Genomic DNA, 16,452 nt, shown 5'->3' with positions numbered 1-16,452 from the left:
GGGCCATGATTGCGGGAGATTTGTCTCCGTACTTTGCTTTTACTTGTCTGCTTTTTAGGAGGGCTACTATCCATTTGACTACATCTGGGGGAAATCCAAAACGTTCCATAGCAGTCTCCATGGATTGATATGTTACTCGGTTGAAAGCTCCTTTAATGTCCATGAAGACGCTGACTAGGGCTTCCTTTTCGTCGAAGGTGTTCTCCAGCGCTTCCGCTAATCTATGTAGAGCGGTGGTAGTTAATTTACTTTATATAAATTACTTTATAAGCGTGTTGAGTGGGACTAAGTGGGTAATATTACATCCCTTATGTGTAGGCAGTTGTTAGCCTAGACATGAGGTCGAGATAGTAAGGTGCAAGGGTGGATCGATAGGTCTAGTCTACTGTGGTGGATGACTGTTGGAGTTGATGGGGCTCCCTCACTGTTGTAGGCAGTTATTAGCCTGGACATAAGGTCGAGATAGTAAGGTGCAAGGGTGGATCGATAGGTCTAGTCTACTGTGGTGGATGACTGTTGGAGTTGATGGGGCTCCCTCACTGTTGTAGGCAGTTATCAGCCTGGACATAAGGTCGAGATAGTAAGGTGCAAGGGTGGATCGATAGGTCTAGTCTACTGTGGTGGATGACTGTTGGAGTTGATGGGGCTCCTCACTGTTGTAGGCAGTTATTATCCTGGACATAAAGTCGAGATAGTAAGGTGCAAGGGTGGATCGATAGGTCTAGTCTACTGTGGTGGATTGCTGTTGGGGCTCCCTCACTGTTTTAGGCAGTTGTTAGCCTGGACATAAGGTCGAGATAGTAAGGTGCAAGGGTGGATCGATAGGTCTAGTCTACTGTGGGTGGATGACTGTTGGGGCTCCCTCACTGTTTTAGGCAGTTGTTAGCCTGGACATAAGGTCGAGATAGTAAGGTGCAAGGGTGGATCGATAGGTCTAGTCTACTGTGGTGGATGACTGTTGGGGCTCCCTCACTGTTGTAGGCAGTTATTAGCCTGGACATAAAGTCGAGATAGTAAGGTGCAAGGGTGGATCGATAGGTCTAGTCTACTGTGGTGGATGACTGTTGGGGCTCCCTCACTGTTGTAGGCAGTTGTTAGCCTGGACATAAAGTCGAGATAGTAAGGTGCAAGGGTGGATCGATAGGTCTAGTCTACTGTGGTGGATGACTGTTGGAGTTGATAGGGCTCCCTCACTGTTATAGGCAGTTATTAGCCTGGACATAAGGTCGAGATAGTAAGGTGCAAGGGTGGATCGATAGGTCTAGTCTACTGTGGTGGATTGCTGTTGGGGCTCCCTCACTGTTTTAGGCAGTTATTAGCCTGGACATAAGGTCGAGATAGTAAGGTGCAAGGGTGGATCGATAGGTCTAGTCTACTGTGGTGGATTGCTGTTGGGGCTCCCTCACTGTTTTAGGCAGTTGTTAGTCTGGACATAAGGTCGAGATAGTAAGGTGCAAGGGTGGATCGATAGGTCTAGTCTACTGTGGTGGATGACTGTTGGAGTTGATAGGGCTCCCTCACTGTTATAGGCAGTTATTAGCCTGGACATAAGGTCGAGATAGTAAGGTGCAAGGGTGGATCGATAGGTCTAGTCTACTGTGGTGGATGACTGTTGGAGTTGATGGGGCTCCCTCACTGTTGTAGGCAGTTATCAGCCTGGACATAAGGTCGAGATAGTAAGGTGCAAGGGTGGATCGATAGGTCTAGTCTACTGTGGTGGATGACTGTTGGAGTTGATGGGGCTCCCTCACTGTTGTAGGCAGTTATTAGCCTGGACATAAGGTCGAGATAGTAAGGTGCAAGGGTGGATCGATAGGTCTAGTCTACTGTGGTGGATGACTGTTGGAGTTGATGGGGCTCCCTCACTGTTGTAGGCAGTTGTTAGCCTGGACATAAGGTCGAGATAGTAAGGTGCAAGGGTGGATCGATAGGTCTAGTCTACTGTGGTGGATGACTGTTGGAGTTGATGGGGCTCCCTCACTGTTGTAGGCAGTTATCAGCCTGGACATAAGGTCGAGATAGTAAGGTGCAAGGGTGGATCGATAGGTCTAGTCTACTGTGGTGGATGACTGTTGGAGTTGATGGGGCTCCTTCACTGTTGTAGGCAGTTGTTAGCCTGGACATAAGGTCGAGATAGTCCTGCTTAGATTGCTACATTTGTTAATTTGGTTACGTATCTACCCTTTATTAAACACCAAATATTTTAGCAGTCAGCAATTTGCGAAATGCTGATGAGACTATAATCAGTAACACAGCCTATATCTGCAGTTTGACTCTTGAATGTCATCGATAGATTCTTAAATCTGAATCTTTATTGAAGTTTCGGCTTAGACATATCACTAACTCCCAGTGTCCTTAGACATTATATGGATTTTAAATGCTTAAGGCGGTATATGAGGGGAAAATACGATGAAAGATCCTAGTTTGCTTACAATGTTTCCTTAGCAAGTTATGTTCTCCATGTTGTTATTTTATACGGATAAGTAAAACAGGTTGTATGAAGTAAATTTCACAAAGTATAATGTATTACATTAACAGATTTACGATGGTGTGGTCCACCACCTTCTATTGAAAACGTGTGTTGTGATCCACATGTGAGAGCAATGAAATGTAAAGGCTAAAAAATGGTAATGAAAACCACAGCAGTTTAGTATTATGAGAAGTTCCTACTAAGTCATTATCAGGTGATCAAGGAAAAATAAATTGACAAATACAATAAAACATTATATAATTGACTCCTGAGCAAAAATATACTATGCAACAAATAAAAAAATGTTCTATGATTATTTATAAAACTAGTTCACACTATACAGAGGCTAAAAGAAGTTTATCAGTGAAACAGAGAAGACTGAATACGTGAATTAGGCAATTAAATGAGTTTTCATGCTTTTAAAAAGTTTAAATAAATTTGTACTAGCAAACAACAAAGGGTAATGTTTAATATAAAACAGCCATAAGGTTGGTGTTGTGTTCAGATATCTGACTTAGAAGTACACTGTGACGACCAAAACAGTTCAACGATATAAACACGCTCTGTATATCATGAGAAATGGTAAAAAAATATCTGAAAACATTTCAGCCCTTATAAACAACATCACACTAACATCGATAGAACTACTATAGAATAGAAGTTTGCCAGTCAGAATAAAACTACAGAAAATATGAAGGGAAATTTTAAAGTTAACATGCTGAAAATAATTAAGTATAATATCCTGGGAAAGCTGCTTAGAAGACACAACAATCAAAGTTATTTACTGGGTAAACTAAAAATATAAGAATAAAATTACAATAAAGGAGATCTCTTAACATTAACTTACAACTCTGCTGTCTACTAACTTACCGTTACTGTACAAATTTGGCACATTTACTAAAGTAATGTTGATTCATTCAAAATAATGTACATCAAAAAGCTAATGTAGGTGCGAAATCAGTATGAGACTGAATGAATAAAAACGGCATTGATAAAATAAACCGATCCAATTAAGGTGCTAATAAGACTTCACACCAAATTGAGGCGTTGATAATCTACTATAATGTTAATGTACAATATTTTTTGTTGTGAATTACATATAAAATTTATATATAGTCCTTACGACTCACTCGTAACATACGAGCGGTTAAACTTAACGTAAGATTCTGAAAAGTAAAGTATTTTATCACAGCACAAAAATTCCCATATCACTGACGCTATCCTTTCTTACAAACAAGCAGACAATCCTGATGTGATATTTATTACTTGCTCTTAAAACGCTGGTAGTAAATATTCATAAATCACACGTATAATTAAAATTTGTACCACCATACCAAATAACAATACAGTAAATAACTAATTAACCATATGTATAACAGTTACAATAACTTTTACTATGACTAAAATATAATCTGTTATTTAAAATCATCTGTTAAATCTCAACAAATAACAACGTATTTAGAGAGATACAAAGAATTAGTTCATTGACAACGTAACTGGCACAACGTACTAAAACCAACAATTAATAAACAACGTGAATATGTTCAACCAATTAAAAAAAGAAAATATAATAAAAACATTGAACAAACTTAACAGTTCCAACTAGTGCTACGCTACACAATGTACTACTATTTTACTCATATACATGTATAAAATTACAAAGTCATACATCAGAGAAATCGTTAACCAGGTTCCACTTGTGGTTAACTCATAAGTAATAAAAAAACAATATACTTAAGTAAAATATTCCATAATATTTACTCAAGAACTGTGATAAAACTGTCATGAAACAAAAATAAAATTCCCTTCCTTTACTGCGTACTTGGTATTAGTAGAAAAATAAATCTTTAATAGCAAAACGGGTTTGTGATCATTTAGACCTTATTTCTGTTACGATTATATTGAAATCATATTTATTAAAACAACATATTTTTTCTACATTCTCAATAGTAGGTTTTGCAATTTAATGTACTGAAGTCCTTAATGTATAATCGTTGTATAAAACAATTTTTACGTCCTACTATCATACTACTATTTGTAACCTCGGTCTTTGTACTTATGTATGATACTCGATAATTTAACAACCAACTGAAATCATAATCTGTAACAATAATGTATAAAAATTATACCTATTATATCGTGGTAATATATGTATGTGTTGTGTTATTGTAGAAGAAACACAAAACAGTAAACAGGACCTCCATATTCTTTTGTGGAGGTCACATAGTTACTGGTGATAAACAAACTCTCTTAGAATTGAAGACATATATTATACTTCCACATAATTTATACATATAAGTTTTTTGGGAAGATAAACATATTTTCAATTCTACAACCTTACCATTTCCATCAAGAATGCAATGCAGAAAACCAAAATTCTCAATAGAATTCAACAAATTGGGATTCTTCCTATCAGATTGAAATAAATCCTAATAATTTATACTAACTTGAAATTAGATTTATAAAAGCGTAAACCACAAAAAAAATGTATTTGAAATCTCTGCAGAATGGATGCGTGGAAACGTATTTTAAAATCAGCTGATTCCTGCTCAATTGACTAAAATAATGGCTAACAGAAAATACTTAACAGTGCACAGGAAACAGTATTCAAGAATAATTAAAACTTCTGATATGGTAGACGTATCACCTAAATTTAAAATTCCAACAAAATAGAAAAATTGTAAGTGTAATATTTTTTACTTATTCCTTATTATTGGTATTCTACGTTAGTTTAACGTCCTCGGACATATTTTTAGGTGGAAGCCTGATGGAGGTTAAAATTTACAAACTGCATAAAGTACCGTACCAAGGGATTGTAAGCTCTAATTTAAAAATCTGCGTCGACTCGGTGATGACCAGCAACAAACTGTTGTTACGGTAAACTCGGCCGTGTCGATGAGGTGTGGTGGAACCGTAGTGAAATGCCCAGCGGGTCGTGACACGATACTAACTGGAGGGAGGCCGACCAGATGGCTTACTGACCGCAGCGCGCGCTTCCGCAGGCAACCGGCTCGGATCTGTCAGCATGTCCGTCGTCGTACACAGGTGCCGCAGGGCGTTCGACATAACTATAATAAATACAACAGTTAGGTTCTACGATAGTATTATCTATACTACTTTATACAAATCTAATCGTGTCAGTCTGTGTGTATGTGTTAATCATGTAAAAACTATTGGACTGAATGAGTTAAAATTTGACATGGACATTCTTAGGGTCCCTGCTTAACAAATGTGCATATTTTTATCTCAAAAACCCCTCCAGACTATCCCCCACTGGCCTCTAAATTGCAAAAATATTCCATCTTGATCTTTGAAGTTGCTTTACATCAAACAAATGTTATGAATTGAAAGTGTTAAATGTATCAACTGTTCTCTATAAACACTGTTTTATGACAGCACGACCATATGTTTAATTAATTTAACCACTATTTTGAATGTGTTTACATTTATAGTTTTGAAACATAGAGAAAGCTTGATATTAACAACACTTCTTGTTGAGCACAGAGTAAGAAAAATATCCAATAAGAAAATTTAAAAGTTTTCATTTTAGCAAATATTAAGTAGGCAGAGCTGTAATGCAGACATCATAGAAAAAGTTCTGGATTTGGCCGTCACTATTCCACACTACTCCAGTAATAACTTATGATGGTTGTAAGCAATATTGTGTCTAATGTACTAGACAGAAATTGTACACAGTTGTCTAATAATTTTAAATTTAATAAATAAGGCCTATCAACATCAAAAGTGCTATCGTAAAGTGTTAATCGAAAAAATTTGAAACTATAAATATTGTTACAAGTTAAAAACAATGATCATCTGAATAAAAGTAAATAAAATATTTGTATCAGTAGAGGTCCTTATCACTCAAAGGTACATGTAAAATAAAGGTATATCTTAATTTGAAGGTTTAGAGTTGGAACTAGTGATAAATAGTGGAATCGTAATAGTTGAGTTAGAATAACTAGAGTAATCACTTCAAGCATATAATGATTGATATAAAAAATATCAGATTACAAAGAATAACACAAATTGAGAATTTTCTACTGTCTAAAATTCTGTTGAATTTTTCAAATCACCCATTTTATTTCAAATAGACTTACTGATAAAAAATATAAATATGCATACAATGAATAATGTCATTACCGTAAATCGTACATCAGTGGCTTTAAATCAGGTTATGAATATGCCGAAAATTTAACAAACTTTTGGGATTTAATTTAAATAAGACTGTTGAAAAATGTTTTAGATTCTAGAACACTGCAACTTGGCTTAAAATAATTTGGTGCAACCTGATAAGTTTGATGTCACACTGCAGTTTACATCCAGATCGTACAAATGATAAAAAATAAACAGAATGGAGCCCAAGCCTGATCCCTGGGGTACACCCCACTATGTACTCACGTGGCCTGAGAACGCTGAGAGTGCAGTGCTGCTCCACCCAGCCGAGAGTGGTGCGGTACATCTCCTCCAGACTCTGGGTGGAGACCTGTGCATTGAATGAGGCCAGAAGTGGCTCACAGAGGAGGCTCAGCTGGAGAGGAGGTTAAGAAACAGTTGCTGACAGTTTGGTAATGAACAAGTTACAACAAGACCCCGAGGAGTTATGCAAGTCCTTTTAATAAAACAAGATTTTTTACAATCCAGCTATTTTAGATTATTTAAATTATTTAATACGATAAAGCTAATCTGGATAAATTTTATTTAAACCAAATACACTAACCTGCTAAAATCTGCATCCTTCACTAGACTTTCCATTTATGAATATGGATCTCATCATACAGCATTAAAACTCTTTCCTCACATCTATTCAGACATTGAAACGGTTTCTTAAATTAGCCCTACATCATTACCTACTTGACTAGACATACTGTAGAAAATTTTTTTAATTAACCAACCAATTTTAACATGTTTATCATTAAAAATAAAAAATGTAGGATTTTTATTTTGTAACATATAAGTAATCTTAATAACATTCTCCATTATAATCTCTTTAACCCTTTAACTAGTAATCCCACAACGCAAATGTAAGCGCCTGCAATAATCCCGATAGCCGTGCGGGAAGCGCTATGACGCTAAGCAGTCTTCATAATAATGTTTCTTGATGAATAATCTCTCGCTTGAATACAAATGCGATCTAGCAGAATAAATAAGAAACATTCTAGTAGTTTTTTTTTATCCCACTAGATCGCAGTTGTTCTTTTATTTATTTATTTCAGACTGAATTGACAGTATTCAGGCCTTATAACAGTATCCAATCAGTTGTTCCAAGTAATCAGCGGATTCTATTTCTGTTTGTGTAGTGAATACAGGTTTTAATCTCACGTTTACGTTACCGGTTGCCTTGATTGTAAACGTTTTGTAGTGTTTACCATGAGTAAATAAACGTGGCTGTTTGTGTAATTACTGATTACGTAAAATGGCACAAGAAAGACTTACAGACAAATTTTTGGTTAAGATGCTCCCCTGAGAGTTACTGCTCGGCAATTTTCCACTACCAAACCTCCTACAGATAACAAGGACAAGCCGAAGAGAGCATGCCACGTAATCAGATAGACCAGCGTCGACGAGCAGCGGTGCCAGGACACAATGTGCCGGGACTGCACCATTCCGCTTTGTGTGACCGACTGTTTTGCGCCTTTTTTACCATCAAAGATTTTTGAGACCAGTGTTTTTACTAACTTGTACCTAACCTGTACTTATGTTAATGTTTTGTATGTTAATGAGAACATGCTGAATATTTTATTTTATGCTCATATTTTGTAAATATAACAACTTTTATGCATAATTAGATTAATTTCTGTAAAAACAAGAAAAAACATCAAAAACGTTTAATTGAGTGTTTTTCATAACACATCTACTACTGTAGTAAACCCAAAGCACCTAAAAAAACAAAATTTAAAATTTAAAAAACTCACTTTTTAGTGCACTGAGGAAAAACCCATCAGTAAGAGTTAAAACAAATTAATTTTCATAGTAGGAGAAAAGTAACAAAAGAAAATTGCCTAAACTTTTATATGGAGAAAAGACTGGTTTTCAGAGGAGATAATCATTATTTCAACTCATTTTCATATTGACCACAAACAACATATTGACAATCTTTAATAGTTTAAATAAGAAATCATACTACAAATACTAATTTTTACAGTTGAATTTCAAAGCTTTTCAGAATCAGAAAATCTTGTAGGACACATACAAAAAGTTTGATAGCAAAAGGATACGAGCCAGAACTTCCAGTTCTCCTGTGTGCGGATGCGCACGTACTCGTCAAACATCTCCTTCATTTTGTTGTTACGGTGGCGAGATATGGGCGCCCCAGTGGCCGGTAGCAGTGCTTGACAATTGCTGTAAAATGACAAATTTATTTACAGGCTCCACTAACAGATTTTTTTTTATTACTTAAAATTCCAAATGATTAAACAATATTTTATCAACTATATGAAGAATCTAGTTGTTTTACTCTAATGCCAAAAAAACTAAATGAAGTAAATGAAAGTAAACTAAATAAAGTTTTTAATTAAACTAGATTCAATATAAAGAGTGGCTTTTATAAATGAAAATTCTGTTTAAAAATAGCTCTTTACAGTTTAGAGCAATCAAATGATATCTATTTAAAATGGCATTTTCTCAATGTTAAATTCCATAAGGAATCTCAACACTTTGAGGTCTTATGTCTCCGCTATTGAGGAGATATAAAGATTGACATGAGTAAAAAAGACTTAAAATTACTTTTGCTAAAAAAATACTAATAAAATACATGGTGTTCCATAAGAAAAACAAAGTTGACCGCCTTTTGATTTACTTATTTTTAAATGTCTCTAAAATCAACGAAAGGTCCCCCCCTTAAAAAATGTCAGATTTATATTTTCTAAGATCACAATGGTGGCCTAATTAAAAAAGCCGCCCTGTAGAAGCAAGATGTTACCTGATGGCAGAGTTGAGAGAGTCCACCTGCAGACGGAGACTGTCTATTTCATCCTTGAGAGCCATTCTCTCGTTGCGCAGCTGTCGTATGTACTCAGCTCCCTTCTGTAGCATGGCCGCCTTGCTCAGCTGAAACATGTTCCTCACCATAAACTTACGTAAAATAGTACCTAAATGTATTACTTCATCATAATGAAGAAAATATAAAGAAACATACGAAAACTGATATTTAAAATAAGACAGGAAAGCTGTATGCTATATAATACGAATTAACATTATTGATAAACTTATATTAGAAGGAATGCCTACATGGGCAGCATAGCATGTGCAATGGCATGAGTTGTATAACATTGACCTCTACAAATATAACTACACTTAAAAAATTGTGTTAAATTCCAGATATACCATTTTTACATTTAAAAGTGTGAGTCGTTCTCGATGCTTAAACTGGCTATCAATACGCTATCCGATAGAGATACTATAAAATCAGTAGATGGTATTGTTGATTTTAAATATGTTGAACTAGTAAATACCATGCCGAAAGAACAAGTGTTAAGTTTGCCAACAACATTTATGAAAATAAGTGATGAACGTAGTTGTTATCACAATACTAATATAAATGTGAAGCTTGCTGCACAAACCCTAAGTGCTGGTGTTGCTAATGCAATTGCATTTCTAATAACCACACAGAATTCAGAATTTGTTGAAGCAAAACCCACTGTTTAATATTTTAGAGTCATAGATAAGTTGTTTGAGTTTCTCAACAGCAGAGACCCGAATGGACCACTCATAAGAAACAAAAATGAGAACTGTTAAAATGAAATGTTGGAAAAATGCTCCCAATACTTAAAATGATTTAAAACTGAAGGGATTAAGATTCTGCTGCATCCCAGAAAAACCTTAGCGTTCGGTTTTATAATGGTGAAAATTCTATATACATTATTACTTGTTGTACAAACTTCTAAGTTGCACCAATGAAAGTATCCATTTCTGGAACGAATACGGACAATTATATGTTTTTATGTAGGAGTTATATAGTTTACATGCAACACATTTTCAAATTATGTCTTTATTTGAAAAATTTCAAAAAAAAACAAAAGTTTCATCAGTTGGAAAACTGACCAATTTAATTTGATTTAGTGCATCTGATATAAAACAGTTTTTAGTAATGTTATTTATATTACAATAAGATCTGAACTCTTGTTGGCCTATCTTTGTAATAGTTGTCAGTCAGCAGACATAATGACACAGCTGTTAACCTGTTGAGTCCCGGGTTATGGCAGCACAGGGGCATCTGCTGGCCCGGGTTTTTTTCTGGCACTTGGTTACTACTTTGCATTATAGTTATTTTTTGCATCTGCATAATCATATACTCATAAGTTTTATTTTTATGTTTATTTTTATTTTATGTTTATGTTTATTATGTGCGGAATAAAGTTGGTATCATTCACCCAGGGATAGGTAATTGGAGGTAGCTTTCTACGTTTGGGGTTAGGCCTACATTCAGTTCCTTCATTACCAGTAAAGTCATTTCTGGGATTATAATTTTGAACTACCTCGTTTATTACCAAGTCAACACTATCCAAAGTAGGCTTATTTGGACGATTATTAGAATAAACAGTATCACCTGATGGTCCTGGTACTGGTTCATCGAGATAACCTAAATCGTGGTTGAAGTCTGCATCACGAACTAGTTCACTAAAAATAAAATCACCACTTCTTACACGACTGAAAATATCCACATCACTTTCGTCGTCACTATCAGATAGTTCACTAAACTCACTGCCCAATAATTCATTAATATCTTGATCAAACAACTCATGCTTACGCGAAGCCATAATTATTGTGTACAAACAACAGCAACCGGCTGAAACGCCTCGACGTTTAGAGTAAAAACAGGCTGCCAAGTATCGTAGCGCGAAACAAAATATACCTCACGAGAAAGCCAGTGTTCTCCCGAGTAACCCGGTATATTGAACGTCATTTAATTTAGCGAATTGAGTTGAAGAAAACGCAAAAATAAAACGCTCTGCGCACGGCCGCAACAGTACGGCAACGGGCCACGACTGCACACTTGCCTCAGTCGCAACTGTGCGGCTACGGGATCCAACAGGTTAAAAAGCAACCATTTTGTTGGTGGTTGCAATACCCTACGCAAAAACTTCCGAGTCAGTCCGAGTTCTTTATTGTTTGGTGCGCCTGTTGATGTTGTTATAAAACAGTAATTTTCTTTTATTATAACACATAATTTAGAGAATGAAATCATATTGTTCAATATATTCAGTGTGTCCACAGTCACAGCACACTTTTAATTGGTTATAGCTACTTTAATATTTATCGTAGGTCTATAAAACAGTTGAAAACTAAAACAATTGTTTATAATGCTTTGTTTTAATTAATTGAGTTACCCATTGTTTTCATCTGTAGTTTCCGTTTTTACGAAAACAGCCATAGTGGCAACTTTGTAAAGAAGAGTTCAATATATTTTGTAGCTAGCAAAGTTTTTACTGTGATTTCAGTGCAACGTATCATCGAGTGTTTCATGAAAATTCCCTTGACAGATACATAATTTATTGATGGGATAAGACGTTTAAGAAATCAGGCAGCTTATTGGACAAAACGCGGACAGGTCGGCTATAAACATAAGATCAAAGCGCCAAAAACATCAAAAAATGCTTTGTAAGAAGTCCAAAAACATCTGAGCTGCAACATAGACGTGGATGTCCCTGAGAATGCAGTTTAAAAATTTTTGAAGAAAAGATAAATTTATTCACTAAAAATCTAAATTATTGCATGCTTTAAAGCCAGATGAAAAATTACAAGAGGTATGATTTTGCTGTTGTTATTCTGTATAAAAATGGACTGGATCAGCATTTTTCAAACCAAATTGTTTTTAGTGTTGAAGGTACCTTTCACTTCTCTGGAAATGTGCATCATCATAACGTTCTTATATTGAACACTTAGAGCAATGAATCACAGCTGGGATTGAATCAGTTACATCAGAAGTACCCCAAGAAGGAGATCAAAGTTCGCTACATCTACAGGGTGATTCATGGTGCTCATGTTGAGCTCAGATAATCTGGTGGAAAACTATTAAAAATACTCTTTAATCCTTCTTAAACTGTGTATACTTTTGGAAATAAATTTATTTAAAAGCATGACATGAGTTTATGGACACATTGTATTTATAATAACTGTAAGGGTTTAGTAGGGTACTGGCTCAGCTGGGGTATCAGGCTGTGCAGCATGTCAAAGCCGTTCTTGATGTTACACCTTCTCTTCTGCTCTGCTCTTACTAAACTTTAAATTCTATTCTGTTAAAACTAGGGATTCAGTAGTGTGTGTTACCTTGGCATTAGGATTCTGGCTCAGCTGGGGAATCAGGCTGTGCAGCATGTCAAAGCTGTTCTTGATGTTACACCTTCTCTTCTGCTCTGCTCTTACTAAACTTTAAATTCTATTCTGTTAAAACTAGGGATTCAGTAGTGTGTGTTACCTTGGCATTAGGATTCTGGCTCAGCTGGGGTGTCAGGCTGTGCAGCATGTCAAAGCTGTTCTTGATGTTACACCTTCTCTTCTGCTCTGCTCTTACTAAACTTTAAATTCTATTCTGTTAAAACTAGGGATTCAGTAGTGTGTGTTACCTTGGCATTAGGATTCTGGCTCAGCTGGGGAATCAGGCTGTGCAGCATGTCAAAGCTGTTCTTGATGTTACACCTTCTCTTCTGCTCTGCTCTTACTAAACTTTAAATTCTATTCTGTTAAAACTAGGGATTCAGTAGTGTGTGTTACCTTGGCATTAGGATTCTGGCTCAGCTGGGGTGTCAGGCTGTGCAGCATGTCAAAGCTGTTCTTGATGTTACACCTTCTCTTCTGCTCTGCTCTTACTAAACTTTAAATTCTATTCTGTTAAAACTAGGGATTCAGTAGTGTGTGTTACCTTGGCATTAGGATTCTGGCTCAGCTGGGGAATCAGGCTGTGCAGCATGTCAAAGCTGTTCTTGATGTTACACCTTCTCTTCTGCTCTGCTCTTACTAAACTTTAAATTCTATTCTGTTAAAACTAGGGATTCAGTAGTGTGTGTTACCTTGGCATTAGGATTCTGGCTCAGCTGGGGTGTCAGGCTGTGCAGCATGTCAAAGCTGTTCTTGATGTTACACCTTCTCTTCTGCTCTGCTCTTACTAAACTTTAAATTCTATTCTGTTAAAACTAGGGATTCAGTAGTGTGTGTTACCTTGGCATTAGGATTCTGGCTCAGCTGGGGAATCAGGCTGTGCAGCATGTCAAAGCTGTTCTTGATGTTACACCTTCTCTTCTGCTCTGCTCTTACTAAACTTTAAATTCTATTCTGTTAAAACTAGGGATTCAGTAGTGTGTGTTACCTTGGCATTAGGATTCTGGCTCAGCTGGGGTGTCAGGCTGTGCAGCATGTCAAAGCTGTTCTTGATGTTACACCTTCTCTTCTGCTCTGCTCTTACTAAACTTTAAATTCTATTCTGTTAAAACTAGGGATTCAGTAGTGTGTGTTACCTTGGCATTAGGATTCTGGCTCAGCTGGGGTGTCAGGCTGTGCAGCATGTCAAAGCCGTTCTTGATGTTACACCTTCTCTTCTGCTCTGCTCTTACTAAACTTTAAATTCTATTCTGTTTAAACTAGGGATTCAGTAGTGTGTGTTACCTTGGCATTAGGATTCTGGCTCAGCTGGGGTATCAGGCTGTGCAGCATGTCAAAGCCGTTCTTGATGTTACACCTCCTCTTCTGCTCTGCGTTGATGTGACTCACTCGCCGGTGTTCCTGCAACCCAGCTACAGTTTAAGCTTTTGAGCAGTTCTACTCGCCACAGGATACCATTCTAAAATCCCCTTCCTCTCTCCAACTTTATAATGAAATAGAGATTTGGTTTTTCTTTTGATTTGCTCAATGCCTGATGTTGAATTTTGAGAGACACCGATAAAGTCTTTATAAAGTATTTATTAATCCTTTTAGGATGACAAAAAATTTGGTAATTTTTTCTGGGACATGCTTCTGTAGTTACTACTTTTTCCTGATGGGTGTACTGAAGAAAACAAAGAAAAAAAATATGGAAAACGCAAAAAGATTATTATTCTATTACACTAGAGATATACGTGCAAAATAAGTGCAGTGATAAATTATACGATTCTGTTTGAATATTTCACTAAGAAACGTAGTGTTGTTTCAATACAACAAACAGATTCAGTAATTAATTGCATAATATTCATAAATAACCTCTGGGATATTAAATAACATATAAATAAGTATAGTACTAAAAATGTTTGACATATAATGTTTTTATCCTATGGTTCACAATCAAATTGTGCACAAATAACATTGTTTAGTAATCATTTTATTGGGTATAAAATTCAAAACACTTTTCTTTGCCCTTTTCATTTTAAATTTTTGTATACCATTAAATTACTAAAAGAACAATAATTTTACTGTGTGGAACAACACTTTTCAGTTTATTATCTATATGAGAAGACAATTTGATGCTGATTGGATGGAAAATAAGGATAAAAACACAATTACACAACACAATCATATGTGTGATGACATAGCTGAAGTGAGATGAAGCGATAGAAAATCATGATTTTAAGATTTTTTGTGACTTATAAACTTTAAAAAGTGGGCTATGGATAGACCTTTGGATAGTCCAGTTCTGCTTGGAGAATGAACTTTGCAGGCTATAAATAGCCTGCTCATCCTAAAAGGGTTCATAATTTCTATAGGTATTTACTAGGCATAGCCTCATCTCAGAGCTTTGAACCGCTGGACCTGACATTTGAGTCCCAGCAAAACCAGATATGAACCAGAATCCACATAAACAAATTAGTTAGTGTAAGGCAGGAATTTTAACATGAGAAGAAAATTATAAAAAATTCTCAAACTAACTACTAATTAATAATCAAATGATTTCCACAAACAATTTTTAAAATGCCTCGAGGCATTGGGATAATGAAAAAGAACTTTGGGTGATATGATACTTGAAATAGCCTATATAGACACAAATTTTGTTATTACCCATTTCATTATAACCGGGTAATAAATAACAAAAACAAAACTTTCAGTATCCTCTAAAACATAAATATGTCTAGAAACTTATAAAGGGTGAAAACTTTATTTCAGACTCAAGATATTTGAAGGTCAAAGAATAACACACATTTTCATAAATTCACTTCCATTTGGTTTAGTATTTTTTTTTTATCTAAATATTTCCTAAAAATAAAATTTGTTTCTACAAAACCCTAATACAACAGCACATTTGACACTGTGTGTCACAAGATAATTTAAGGGTAAAGAGATATATTGTAACAATTTTTATTTGAAAAACAATATAATAAATTATCCAACAAATTAACACACTGACTGCGGTTGACACACATTATTAAGAAGAAAACTACAAAATGGAAAACAGGCCAACTGAAATATGTCTCAAGAGTGTTCATAAACTCAGCTTTAAAAAAACATAAATTGTCCACCAAAATGTTGACCGTCTCAATAACAAGATTGAGAGACTAAATCACTTTCTGACTCTAACGAAACCTCATATAACTGTTCTTACTGAACATGGCCTAACTCCATCCTCCATTGCCAACACAAGACTTACAGACTACTCACTGGTGGCTGCCTTTGGTGTGTAGCCATCTACAAACTCAATAGCCTGGCTAATACAGTTGAGAGTCTGAACATCGAGGGACTTAGCACAGAACTAGTGTGTGAATCAGCAGCAGTAAAACTATCAATCAGTAGGGGACGACACTTGTACATCATTGGCATTTATCGGCCTCCAAGTGCTCTACTTCAAAGGGCACTTGATCTTCTGTCCAGTATTCTAGACACCATGCCTGCAAATAACGGTGGCGTATGTATTGTTGGAGACCTCAATGTAGATGGCTTGGAACACTCAAATAAAAAAAACGACAATATTAGTTTGAGGGAAATGTTGGCCACCTACAACATTAATATATTTAACCTTCCACCTACAAGAATCACCAAGATCTCCAGAACATCAATTGACATTGTGGGCACTAATCTCAACA

General features: G+C 35.8%; 1 protein-coding gene across 2 annotated transcripts in view; it reads right to left on the bottom strand.

The window, feature by feature from the left end:
- Nucleotides 1–2,711: 2,711 nt before the first annotated feature.
- LOC124368177 (MLX-interacting protein) overlaps nucleotides 2,712–16,452 on the bottom strand; it is a 134,988-nt gene continuing 121,247 nt past the window's right edge. For both annotated transcript variants that reach the window (XM_046825452.1, XM_046825454.1), the window contains exons 12-16: nucleotides 14,072–14,188; nucleotides 9,393–9,520; nucleotides 8,689–8,812; nucleotides 6,872–7,001; nucleotides 2,712–5,538 (exon numbers count right to left, since the gene is read on the bottom strand). In XM_046825452.1, coding sequence (XP_046681408.1) covers nucleotides 5,417–5,538; nucleotides 6,872–7,001; nucleotides 8,689–8,812; nucleotides 9,393–9,520; nucleotides 14,072–14,188 — 621 coding nt within the window. In that variant the 3' untranslated portion in view covers nucleotides 2,712–5,416. The remainder of the gene's footprint in view (nucleotides 5,539–6,871; nucleotides 7,002–8,688; nucleotides 8,813–9,392; nucleotides 9,521–14,071; nucleotides 14,189–16,452) is intronic.

The sequence above is a fragment of the Homalodisca vitripennis genome, chromosome 8, assembly GCF_021130785.1.
Source record: "Homalodisca vitripennis isolate AUS2020 chromosome 8, UT_GWSS_2.1, whole genome shotgun sequence".
In the NCBI taxonomy this organism is placed as follows: domain Eukaryota; kingdom Metazoa; phylum Arthropoda; class Insecta; order Hemiptera; family Cicadellidae; genus Homalodisca; species Homalodisca vitripennis.
Note: the sequence above shows the minus strand (reverse complement) of the source record. Positions and strands in the feature narration are given on the sequence as shown.